At 38.6% G+C, this 13,658-nt stretch overlaps 1 protein-coding gene across 4 annotated transcripts in view; it reads right to left on the bottom strand.

Moving 5' to 3' along the window:
* The window catches only part of LOC115006645 (arf-GAP with coiled-coil, ANK repeat and PH domain-containing protein 2-like), a 53,322-nt gene extending 40,687 nt beyond the window's left edge, over positions 1 to 12,635 (bottom strand). For 2 of the 4 annotated variants that reach the window (XM_029428973.1, XM_029428974.1), the window contains exon 1: positions 12,237 to 12,635. In XM_029428973.1, the coding sequence (XP_029284833.1) occupies positions 12,237 to 12,289 (53 nt within the window). In that variant the 5' untranslated portion in view covers positions 12,290 to 12,635. The remainder of the gene's footprint in view (positions 1 to 12,236) is intronic. The other 2 variants (XM_029428976.1, XM_029428975.1) reach the window with 1 other exon arrangement.
* Positions 12,636 to 13,658: the final 1,023 nt, after the last annotated feature.

The following is a 13,658-nucleotide window of genomic DNA, read 5'->3' as shown; positions in this document are numbered from 1 at the left end:
TGTGTGACAGGGCCTTTATCAATGTATATGTATAAATACAAGCTGAACAGATCTTTAAGGTTTTAAATCTAGGAATTCCTTCTCTCAACAACAACTTTGTCCTTGAGCAAAGCACTTGCCCTCATTGGCTCAGATGTTGCTGCTCAGGGGCAAACAACAGGTCACTTTCAGACAGCAGCGCTCAGATGTTAATGTGTAAAACTGAGTGAAGGCAGGAGGGCCCAGAAAAGGTCAGGCACAATCAGCCATCTTTCCCTGGAAAAATAATGGTTTAGAAAATGGAAATTTACCTCAACCTTCAATCAGTCACTCTCTGGCTTTCTACGCAACCATGAGAACATGAATATTTCCTTCTAATCTCGTAACTTGAGCCTGTAGGGTGAACTTGTGAAAGTGCTGACAGAGGATAAGAAAAGGAGGGGCCCTGGCAAAATTTTAATCTGGGCCATTGCCTCAAAACTCTGACCTTGGTGCATGTCCAGGCTGATACTGGATAATGAGCAGGGGAGGGGGGAGTTCTATTTAGTTCTCTCCTCTCCTCCACACTGACTGTAGGTGTGTGCGCACGTCAGGTGCGAAGGACAGAATGTGAATGCGCAAAGTAGACAGTACAAACTGAAACGTGCACATAAATTAGATCGATAACATAAGCGTTTAGTTTATTTAATGAAAGAGCACCTGTCAATGTGAAAATAAAATAAAAAGAGGAAAAAAATAAAAATAGAAAAACACCTTGAATTTCAGGGGGGGCAAGACAATGGTAGGGGAAACACTGTATACATATTATAAAAGGAAAAGAAGACAGTGAGACTTCAGAGAATCAATCAGCAATCTTCAGCATGGAAATTCAGCTGATATTGATACACTGATTGCTGAGCAACACTCTTTCCATAGCTGGCCTCTGCCGGCCCAAATAGTTGGTTTTAGTGAATTGTTCCCAAATGGGGCCCGAGGATTCTGGACAGTGTGCAAAATTCCTATTCTGAAACATTCTACCATTTGATATCACAACTCTTCTAAAATGTCTCTCCATTAAGTGAAAAGTGTTCCATCATGAACCAGATGAAATTTCAAAGAACAACATATCATTGCATGGTCTCCACCCATGACTGACTGAACAAAGAGCAAGTAGGGCATTTTTTCTTTTTGACTCGAGTAGGTCAAGAGTTTATTATACGTAGAGTACTGCTCAAGCTTTCAGGTATGTGGCAGATATGAGGAACGCATGAACATCAAAGTACACAGATAACAACTCTGCAACTAGCCAAGAACACTTTCATCTGATCTGCTGCTCAGATTTATAAACTAAAAATGACCTGGGTTAAAGAAAATCAGGGCATAACATTTTATTATGTGAATGCTGTTACTCAAAGATGTTCAAAATCACATATTTGCATATATTAAATTAAAACTGGGTAGTTAAGGGCCACACTAAAGGCAATGTCACACAATGTCATTTAGTCATTGCACAAAGAACAAAGCGCATATACAAGTAAATCACATGGTTTAAAATAAATCTCTTAATCCCAAATTCTCAAAAGATGATAATGAAGAGTGTAAACCACAGGAGAGAGGTTTGTTGTTATTTCATAAGAAGGTCTGAGACGAGTGTAACTTAATGGTTTACGTCGTATAGATTTAAGCATAAGATATTTCTCAAAGATAAATCTGTGAAGATAAATCTTTGTTGAACAGAAATAAGTGCAACATTACTGACATTTGTAAAAAAAAATCTAGAGTAAAATCTGCTTCCGAAATTACTGCTCTTTCTTTTTAGCTGCGTCAAAACAGAACATTACAGTAGCAACAGCATGGCAGGCTGTAAAAAATTGAATCTTGCGCTGTAATGAACGCTCCACAGAAATGTGATGGAAGTAGAGAGGGGTAATGGAAACGGAGGGCTGCTCTGACGCTCTCAGCTCTGGAGCTGAATGTTAATGAAGTCAGCTAAACTGCTTTAGAACCAGACGCTGGAACATCCTCCTCTACTGCCGTCCAGTGTGATCAACTCCTCAGCTGACAGAGACGCTCTGTGATGCACTATAGGATTTTATAACTGAACTACAACCAGGAAATCTGTTCATCATCTGTGATGTGAAAATATCAATAGGCATTAAAATATGGGTCTAAAGGCCCTGTCACACATATCCGTATCCGTATGCTGGCGTATATGAAAATTTGTCAGAGTCCAAATACGTCCAACTTTTCATCGGATCGGAAAAGTGAACATATACAGATACGCATGTCTAACCTATTGATATCGTATCACTTACTTATACAAAATGTATCAGACGAATACCCAACGAATGCATAACATATAAAACAATATGACGTATACAACATATCGGCAACACGCTGGTTTACGTTGATATAAGGTAAGGTATAAGTAGTATTCGTTCAGAGCAGGCGGTGTTACGCTGGGGTGCGTTGTTGAACGCTGATGTTTTGAGCATGTTCAAAATTACCGGACGTACCCGACGTGTGCTTCATAAGATATGCAGACGTTACGTTACGTTACGTTAGACATACGTGAATACTTACCTACGTAAATACCTACGTGAATACGTTAGATATAGGCTACGCCGGCTGACTGAATCCCTACAGCCAATATATTGATAACGAGTGGATAACCTATTCCTACCCTATGTTAACATTATGCCTGACGACGGAGTAACTTATTAAACGTGTTTCTACAGTACAGCTAACGTTCAGCATGTTAGCCGTTCTCCAGCATCAGCATGACGTGAACCAAATGGCACTTTTCCAGCTCCGTTGGCCAGACGCTCTGATACGTTTTAAATAGGTAAGTGATACGATATCAATGTTTGACAGGGCCTTTACAGCTACAACATGAGACTACAGTAGGCTGATATAGGCTTTGACTGTGTGTGTGTATAATAATATATTTCTCATATTTGCAGTTAAGGTGTATTGAGGAAAATACATCAGTGATAATGTTGAGTGAGGCAGCAACTAATGATTATTTTTATTATCGATTAATCTGCCGATTGTTTTCTAGGTTAATAGATTAATTGTTTGGTCTATAAAATGTCAGAAAATAGTGAAAAATGTCCATCCGAGTTTCTCAAAGTCCAAGAGGATGTCTTTAAATATCTTGTTTTATCAGTCTAAAACCCAAAGATATTCACTTTATTATGATATAAAGAAATAGAGAATAGCAGGAAATCTCCATATTTAAGAAGCTTTTTGCATTAAAAAAAACTTTATCGACTATTTGATTATCAGTTTCAGTTTTATTTTTCTTCTCTCGATCGACTAATCAATTAGTCGACTAATCAATTAGTCGACTAATTGTTAAAGCTCTAATGTTGAATGTAAAGAGGAAAAATATATATAGATAAGAAAAAGCATGACCTAATGAACCACAAAGCCAAGGCCATGAGAAATATTTTTTATGCTCTCTCAAGCACAGCAGAGATTATCTGAACACATTTAGTAGACATCTAAAAGCCGTGTAGCAACAAGAGATGTAGCAATCATATTTTCCCAACTTCCCAAATTATATAGTCTCAACATTACATTTAGGCGTCAATACGTTTGCATCCCTCAACAGCGCACATTGTGTGATGAAGTACACTGGGTGATAAGCATGATGCAGGTATTCAACTATCAGTGCAAAGTGATTCTTGCCAAACATCTGACATCTGGTGTCTGCAAAATATAAAGAAGCAGCAGCAGATGTAATCAGTAGACAATCTCATCTCATTGGAGTAAATAAACCAGACAACAGACATAATATGCCATGTTGGGATACCTTTCATTTCAAGTTTTTGTTCTAATATTTATTCATTTAGCAGATAGACAAATAATATTATGCACCACATCTGTTGATCTTCACAGCTAAGAGAGAACTCTCTTAGTCAGGACTTCCAGCAGGAAAGTAAAAGGAAACAGCAACATATGATTACTAGCTTTTTCACTAAATGGAACAATACACATTAGGGAACTTAGACATCCTGGTTTAAGTGCTGTTTGGGTGTGAGGGTGAAGCTAAATAAAGAGAGACGTGGTATAAGGAGGGCGCATGAAAAGCCTGCCTTGTTAACCACATCAGTGAGAAAGAGGCCAATTCAGCATCACTGAGGGAATGTTTGACCAATATATGTCACAATGTCTTATTTAAGTTATTTTATCAGCTCTAGAGGTCAACAAAGTTTACATTATTGGCAAAATGCAGTTTAAGTCTGATTGAACCAGTTATTAATGTTGTCTTCATTAAGGTTGGCCCAGAGATATCATCACAATTCACCAAAGTGACATCATTAAATTGGTTGTTTTCTCCAACCAACTGTCCAAAACTCAAAAATACTCTATTTACAATTATATGAAAAAAGAGAAAGGCGGCATATGTTTGGTTGCTTTAGCTAAAAAAATTACTTAAATTATACTCTATACCTTAAATTAAGACGGGTAGACATGGCACCAACACTTACAGGGTTGCACGGGAATCCACTAAATGTGTGCATGTGTGTTATTGTAGTTACTCCGAGTAAACATCTACATAAAGTGGTGTTATTTTAGAAGTGGGTGACTAAAATTATTACACTGCCAAAAGACCAACCAACACTAAAAACAGAGGCAGACAAAGCCTTAGATCCTTTCTGTGGTGCTCACCCTCCACCTATTAGTTAGAGCTCTGACTGCACAGTAACATCTTCTATAAAAATGGAGACACCTAATTCTTTTGCAGTGATTCAGTGACCATGAACCAAAAACAAAGAGTGCCGCCTCTCTGGCTCTGTTGGCAGCAGGCCAGCAGGCTGTGCGCACTCTGCATGTAGGAGTGAGGTAGTTGAACAGGTTTGTCAGTCACGCTGCCAACACAAAAGAGTCTTCTGTGTGCCCGTGGCAAAGACCTTGGCACTTCAAAGACATAAGCTGACACTCGAAGACCATCTGCTCCTCGCATATTTTCACTCTTCTCCAAATTGGAAGATATTTTCCTCATGCAGATGTTCTGCACTTTGAAGGGTTTGCTGGTTTGACTGAAAATCCGTTTCCATTGCACAAGATCTGCATTTCTCTTCTTTTGTCTAAACAAAGCAATACATCGATTCTTCAAAATAATAATGGACGGATTAAGCGATAATGAAAATAACTGTTAATGTCATGATATATTTTATGCCCCGGTCCCAAACGGAGTCATTTAATGTTAAGTGTCTGCCAACATTGAGGCTAATCCCATATTTATATTTTCCTACATAATACAGCGCCAAACTTCAGTTAGCTCAAAGCAGGCTTACTTCCAAATGACTATAACTAATCCTATTTAGATATGTCTGACAGTCGAATAGCCTCGCATTACAACATTCCTTTGATGTTTTCTAATTATAGTTTCCATCGGTGTGTTTTGTGATCTCTTCATCCCTCTCGTGCTTCTCCCTTCAATAATGTTTTAGAAAGAAGATTAGGCATGGGTTGTTTTTTTTTGTTGTTATTTACATTCTTATGTCCGTCTCGCATGACGGAATGAATAAAGTTTATTTCACTGAACTAAAGTTACAGTGGTGGTGGCAGCAAACAATTCAACACTTTGACACAGTAACTGTGGATGGAAACGTGAAGAATGGAGTGAGCTTTAGTGCTGTGACGTAGATCCTGTAATTGTTAGAGAGCGGAGCAGTGGTGGTGATATGGGGGTGGGGGCGGGGCTTCAACTACAACATCAACAAGATGAGGTCATTACCTCAAAATAAACAGTTACACAGGCTCTTGGGAAATTCTACTTGTAATGAATGACAATTCAGGCCAAATTTGTATTCATTGTACCTCCTCAGCCTTCCTATGTCTTACATAAGTGGTAGGAAGGAAACTCAGACGACAGTCATAACTACAGAATTATTATAATCTACAGCAAAGATTGAGGAGTGATCATCAAAAAGACAGAACAAGAGATACGACTTTGATAGCTACGTATAAACTATTAGTTATTTTCATAATCGAATAATCTTTTATCAATTGATTGATAAATCTTTTGGCTTACAATTGCCAAAAGTCCATTTTAATTTGCTGTCCAATATTTATTGTAATACAACTGTGTCTAGCTATACCAATACAGCAGGAGTACAGTGAGTTCTCACAATTCATTAGCTGTTAATTTCCTTTATTAATAACCATTAAAACCAACCACAGCTCAATTAAATCAGTAACAAGCTCAACGTGCTAACAAGCCTGCTGCTCCCATGGGAAACATCTCAGGGCGTATCGCAGCACTATTGCTCCTCCTCAGGCTCTGGTTCTGCATTAGAGAAGACTGCCAGTGATCTGCCGGCTCTACAGCTGCCGTCGATGACTCAGGGGAAACTGCAACCACGGCTGTTTGACCAATGACTTCATGTCATGGCACTCAGCTGAGCTCAGAATCAGCAAATCCAAATCAGGGCTAAGCAATCATGTCATCATGATTAAGAAGAGGGTGAAGACAGGGAAGAAGTTGCTGCTAATTACAGAAATTAACTCACTTCTAGGCAGTTCAAGTCTACTAACCGAGGTTCTTCTAGTTGGCTCCAAGTACACTCTGGCCAAAACTGATCAATTCTCCCTTACCATTGATAACTCCACAGTCCCCCCAAGTAAAGAGCCTGGGTGTCATTCTCGACAAGCACCCTATCTTTTGAAGCTCACAACATCACTCGGTCTGCCTACTTCCACCTCCGCAACATTAATAGTCTCTGCCCGTCACTCACACCCAACACCACCGCCCTTGTTACATCCCGTATAGATTATTGCAACTCCATCCTCTCTGGCCTTCCTCACAAATCTCTACGTAAACTCCAACTGGTCCAAAATTCAGCCGCCCGTATCATCACCAGAACTCCTTCCATAGACCACATCACTCCGGTTCTCCAACAACTCCATTGGCTCCCAGTTAAATACCGTATTGATTTTAAAATTCTGCTCCTCACCTTCAAGGCCCTCTTGCGCCTTTATACCTCTCTGAACTCCTTCACTCCCTCTCACTCTCGCCGATCTTCCTCTGCCTCCCAACTCACTATTCCCTCTGCCCGCCTGATCACCATGGGGCCCAGAGCCTTCAGCCACTCTGCCCCCCGTCTCTGGAACTCTCTCCCACTAAACATCTGCAACATCCACTCCCTCCCCGCATTCATGTCTGGTTTAAAAACTCATCTTTTTAAATTAGCATATTCTTAGTAATTACTCATTTGTTAACTGATTGTTGTTTTTAAGTTTTATTTATTTATTGTTCCTTGTTTTTAACCTTATGTTCTGTACGGTGTCCTTGAGTGCCATGAAAGGCGCCTATAAAATAAAATGTATTATTATTATTAACAGCTATAAAAACCTATCCATCTTACTCTTGTGATGCTTTATTTTGTTTAATATCTTGGTGTTATGCTTCCTTGTGTGGCCTATTGAGAATCTGATATTGTATGTTCAAAGTTTTGATCAACCAACTGTCATAATTATTGGTTTTAAACTACCAATACAAACAATAAACTGCTAACTTAATGTGGAAATTGTATTGCAAATGTTAGCCTCCTTTGAGACCTTGCAGGAAAGAGAGGCATATTAAATATGTAAAACATTTACTCCTATACACTTGGGGAGAAAAGCCGTGGCCCCTCTGAAGGGAATTTTCAACTCTCAAAGTTGAAGAGGAGCCAGCAAAGAGTCTAATTCTCAAGTGGAAAACGAGGCTACCAGGGTTTAGTGCCAAAAATACATATTTCTTTGTACTAGTGCATCTCTCCTCTGGGCTGAAAGCATGGTTTATGACTAACGACAGCTTCCCAACGAAAATGAGGATGAGAGCAAAAAAAAAAAAAAGTGGGGTGTGCCAAATTACCACTTGAAAACAACCCTCTCCACATTTGGGGGCTCCATATTCTCTGGCACAAAGTTGAAAGCAAACACCAAAATGGAAACAGATGTTGAGCGAGGGAGAGCTGCTACACACTGGTCCATGTTTTCATCCATTCTCTCTTTCTCTCTCTTGTGTCCTCTTCTCTGGCCAAACACAACATAACATAACAAGTGGGGGATGGAAAAATAAGAGTAAAACGATGGTGGTCCAAGTGGAAAACTGTGCTGCTGTGATCGGTCCCAACCCGTCAGGATGAACAGACAGAGGACTTACAGGAAACTTTGACTGATGACTCTAGTAAAAGGACAAAGGGCACTAAAAACATCGATAGAGATGGAGCAATATGCTTAGCTGGACTCCTGGTTTCAGAGGATTATGGGAAGTGACTTCCTATCACACCAACATGGTAAAACATACATCATTTTTGATATTCAGCTGGTGCAAAAGTTCAATGTTTGTTATTGAAAACTAGCGAGGCAGAGAAGTTGCCCACGTCTGAATCAGATGACAGGTTCCTCTAACATGCAACTTAATATGTAGCCTACACTGAGTTAGAAATAGTACAGAACTAGTGCAGATTGTTTACAAAAAACAGCTGAACCATATATTTCCCTAAAATAACCTACGTTTGAAGGCAGAAGTCATACATACTAACTTGGCATAACTTTTCTGCCTGGGGAGACAAACGTTCACTTTTGTTTGTCAATTTTTTTAAAGTAATTACTTATTTGTTTGTTTATTTATGCTTTCTTTTTTTATACATGTGTATTTGAGTTGTACAAGTAGAAAACGACCGAACGACTGGTCTGTTTCGGGAAAGTTTGGACTTCTTCCAAAAGTGCAGGAAACATTTGACGAGTTAGAAAACTGGAGGAGGAGGCAATTACATTTGCAGAGACAAAAGATGAGCTACTGTAATTCAAGGCTGAAAAAAATAAGTTTTTATTATCAACTAAACCGGTAAAGGCCCTGTCACTCATATCCGTATGACAGAAACGTATGACGGCGCATACGAAGATTTGTCAGAGTCCAAATACGTCCAACTTTTCATTGGATCAGAAAAGTGAACGTATACAGATACGCATGTCTAACCTATTGATAGAGTATCACTTACTTATACAAAATGTATCAGACGAAAACCTAACAAATGCATAAGATATACAAAATATTGGCAACACGCTGGTGTACGTTGATATAAGGTAAGGCATAAGTAGTATTCGTTAAGAGCTCACTGTGTTACTCTGGGGTGCGTTGTTGAACGCTGATGTTTTGAGTATGTTCAAAATTACCGGACGTACGACGTGTGCTTCATAAGATATGCAGACGTTACGTGACGTTAGACATACGTGAATACAGAATACGTACGTGAATATTTACCTACGAAAATATAGTACGTGAATACCTACGTGACTACGTTATAGGTATGTTAGATATAGGCTACGTCGGCCGACTGTATTGATAACGAGTGGATAACCTATTCCTACCCTATGTTAACATTATGCCTGACGACGGAGTAACTTATTAAACGTGTTTCTACAGTACAGCTAGCGTTCAGCATGTTAGCCGTTCTCCAGCATGACGTGAACCAGATGGCACTTTTCCAGCTCCGTTGGCCAGAGGCTCTGATATGTTTTAAATAGGTAAGTGATACGCTATCAATGTTTGACATACGTATAATAATTTGTTATGTATATGTCAGCTACAACACCGCTGTGGAAAAGTTGGACGTAATTTTAAGCTAATTTTCATGTACACGGCATACGTTTCTGCCATACGGAACTGTGTGACAGGGCCGTATGTCTGCCGTGTTCGGCGTAACGTCTGCGTCCTTCAAACGATCACAACTTACCCTTAATTTATATCAACCTATTGCCGATATTTCGTATGCCAGCATACGTTTCTGTCATACGGATATGTGTGACAGGGCATTTACCAATTATTGTCTTGAATAATCGTTTGATCTATAAATGTCTGAAAATAGTGAGAAATCACAATCTCCTAAATCCCTGACGAGTTTAAATTGCTCATTTTGTCTGACCAACAGGTTGAAACCCAAAGGAATTCAGTTTACTAGACAAGACAAAGAAAATCTAATTATCACAATTGAGAAACTGGAACTAATGTCAATGTTAACCAACTAAAGATTAATAAAATAAATGTTTTAGCTCTAAATTGTTTAAAATAATCTGACTGTGGCCTTTAATATTTGTAGCTTTTATTTCTTTATTTAAGTTTTTATGTATTCAAGTTAATTACACCACCTGCTCAGGCTGAATGGGTCACCAAACTCCATATACTAATATGAATAATAAAAAAAGGTATACAGATTTTGGAGTTGGCTATAGTTGACTTACTATGTTTGCATGTATTAACAATCGGAGATCATGCCTTGGACACAAACGATTGACTTTCAAAAGGGAAGTATCATTTGAAGTCTGTGGTAAAAGGGTATCAGTTCTGGACTGTCTGAAACTTTTTATCTAATGACAAACAATATATGTTCACCACATCCTCTGCCTGCGGTCAGGCTGAGGTAAAAAGTTTCTAAGCTTTTTTGATTTAAGTACATTACTGACACACTTTACTTCAAACTGTCTGCAGTGACTCTGCGCTTTCTGTTATCAGGAACCAAGTAAAGGTGAGTGTGGATGATGATGATGATGATGATGATGCAGAGGAGGGAAGAAGGTTTACAGACAGTCAAAAGTTAGAACCGGCATACATACTAACTACCATGCTAATGCTATAAATAAATGCTATACCAATCAGATCGCTTGGCTGAACATACATTTATAGAAGTATAATAATGGCTTAGACCCTCATAGCCAAGCCATCTTGGTAATAAACAAGTGTGTTGTAATAACAAGTGTTAGACAGGCCAACTTCAAGTTGCACAGCTGACTGGGAAGTTTCCCTTTATTCAAACCTCTGAACGTTAACATCTGTTCCTCGTTTTTGAGAGAGAGGATGTTGCAGCAACAGCAAAGGGAGCGGAGGGAGGAAGGAGGCGCTTTCTCAAATCTCTGGAAAACGCAAAGTGAGTGAGGAGGAAGTTGAGAGCAAACATCCCATTTTACACAGCTTTTAAGCTTGATGAAGAAAAAAAGAAGTGTGAGTGATGAAGTCAGAAGTGTCACTTCTGCCAGAAAGACATCACATGAACACCCACCACCTGACAAAACTGCTGAAGAGCTAGTTTACGCTTTTGAGTGGACTAAAAAAAAGAGCGGCCATTATTCACTTAATGCAAATATTAAGTCATAAAATGGATGATGCTGTTTTAAGATGTGCCACTTCAAGTGTAAGTCCTGTACAGCTGAAACGATTAATCGAGTGTTCGATTGACAGAAGAGTTATTCAGCAACTATATCACCCAAGCACTGGTTTCATCTTTTTAAATGTGACTATTTGCTGGGGTTTTGTTTGTCTTCTACGACATCAAAACTTAATCGTTTTGGGGACGTGTCGACAGGGGCTTTGGGAAATTGTGATTCTTTTAACGCCTTCTGACATTTTATGGCTCACACGATTAATCTATTAAATCGAGACAATAACGGACAGATTAATGATGAAAATAATATTTAGTGGCAGCCCTAGTGTCCTGTCCTGCAAATACAACCTGACAAGAGTATTTAATTCCAATTAATTAAATACAAAAGTATGATAAAGAAATCCTTGATTTCACTTTCTAAAATGTGAATATTTACTGAGTTTCTTTCTTTTCTACAGGATTAAATGTATTAATTTAGGTGTGTTGGACTATCAGATTCTGAATAAGTCAATTTAGGGAAATTGTGATGGGCAATCTTTTTTACCATGGCCCAAATAATTAATTGATTATCGAGAAAATAATTAAGAGATTAATCTATGATGACATTACTTGTTAGTTGCTATCCTAGTGTCCTGTATTGCCAATACAAACTGACCAGAGTATTACATTCCAGTTAAATAAGAAAGTATGTTAAAGTGTAATACACTGCACACAATAAACAATTAAAGCCTGGGTGTTTTACAGGCACAGTCCCACACTGCGTGCAACTTCAAACAATGGCAAATTAAGGTTACTGGCACAGACTGTGACTTCCTGCATTCATTTTTAATATACATTCCTATCTTTACATAATTTATGTACAGAAAACAAGCACCAGAACAGCTTTCTACTGCTCGTGTGTGCTTGCCACACCGGTCAGTGAGTTTATGTGTGGTCCCCTACCCCATCAGCCTCCCTGGCTGGCCCCAGCTTTCTTAGAGACAAAAATAGAAAAGTGGCAGGCAACAAAACAGCAAGCTGCTGATTAGCTTGGGCTAGCGGGCAGCTAACTGGATACTTTCACCCTGTGATCAATAAATAACCACCAACTGGGACAAAAGCCTTGTTGTCATCACTCACCTGAACCGTGGGGAGTCCTTCAAGCATTCCTCGAAATCCACAGTTATCTTCATTGTTGCCGTAGTGAGTAAAACCGCAGACTCTCTGTGATTAAAGACAGTAATCCAGGCTAATTAGCTTGTTTGCTAACGTTACTGTACCTCTGACCGACCAGCTGGCTCCACTCTGTCACTGCTCTGCTAGCCCCAGAGGCCAGCAGTTGCGATTAAAAAGTCGCGGCAATGCAACCATAAACGACTGTATGTTGAATGTATGGTTGCCAAAAAACGCAACAACAAAACTATTTGAGACGTAGCGGTCAGTCCTGAGAGCAGAAAGTGTCGTCCGGTAGCTAGGTCATAGCAGCCAGTGTGGGAGAGGAGCTTTTCTTCAACGCAGATAGATACTACTCACACGGAGATCGTTTATACTGGGAACAGATGGATCACTACCCAACGCGCATGTTTGTTGGGTTTTACAGAAAACATTAACAGAGAGACTGAGTGGTATTCATGATCAATATACTAATAATAATGCTAAATAATGTTGATAGAAACACCAGTATTATCATAATATGTAAATCTTATTTTTGCACTAATATTATCATTCTCATTATTATTATAATGAGTACCGCTTATTTTTGAACTAGTAATTAGTAACATAATGTGTAAAGTTTATGCTTGCATTTTTTAAAAACATGTCTTTTTCCGATATTGTATTATCTAGTGTCTCTATTTATTTGAGTTTGTTTGTTTGCAAGGCAATTGTGATATGTAGCCTCTATATGTTAAATGCAAATGTTTGTGTATGAAAGAATCCTTGTTCATGGTACCTCTTGTACAACAATTTTCATGTGACAAATTCAATAAAAGTTCATCACAAGAAGAAGAGGCCTTTAACTTGAGTCTATTTTTTTCAATTTAAAGAAATAAACAAATGTCTGTAATCCAAAGAGAATGAGAGGGAGGATCTTTGGACTTCCAATTAATAAGTATCAAAATTACTTGCTAGCAATGTGACTAAGTTATTGATTTTAACCTTTAATAAACATCTGGCAGAGTTTACATCCTATAGATAAAAACGTACAGATAAATGGTGGGGATTTTAGAAGATAGTTTCAGACTTACTATATTTAAATGTTACCTCCTTTTAGGCCAACAAAATAACATAGAATCTGTTGTCACTGACATTTTATTTTAGCACATAATTTCTGTACTTTATCATGTTTAATGTTAAATGCTTAATGTTCAATTGTGTTCGGTGTTTTAGCGTCCTTAATCTCTTTTGCAGGACAAATTTCCGTTAAATTATGAGCATTTATTATACGTTCATGCTTTGAAAACTAAGTAAGAGTGACGCCTCTGTATTTCATACACGATCTTCTTGTCAGTTGACAGACGCTTTGGGACAGCCTCCTTATTTCTTACTCCACCGTGGTTCATA

Source organism: Cottoperca gobio, chromosome 4 (genome assembly GCF_900634415.1).
Source record: "Cottoperca gobio chromosome 4, fCotGob3.1, whole genome shotgun sequence".
NCBI lineage: Eukaryota > Metazoa > Chordata > Actinopteri > Perciformes > Bovichtidae > Cottoperca > Cottoperca gobio.
Note: the sequence above shows the minus strand (reverse complement) of the source record. Positions and strands in the feature narration are given on the sequence as shown.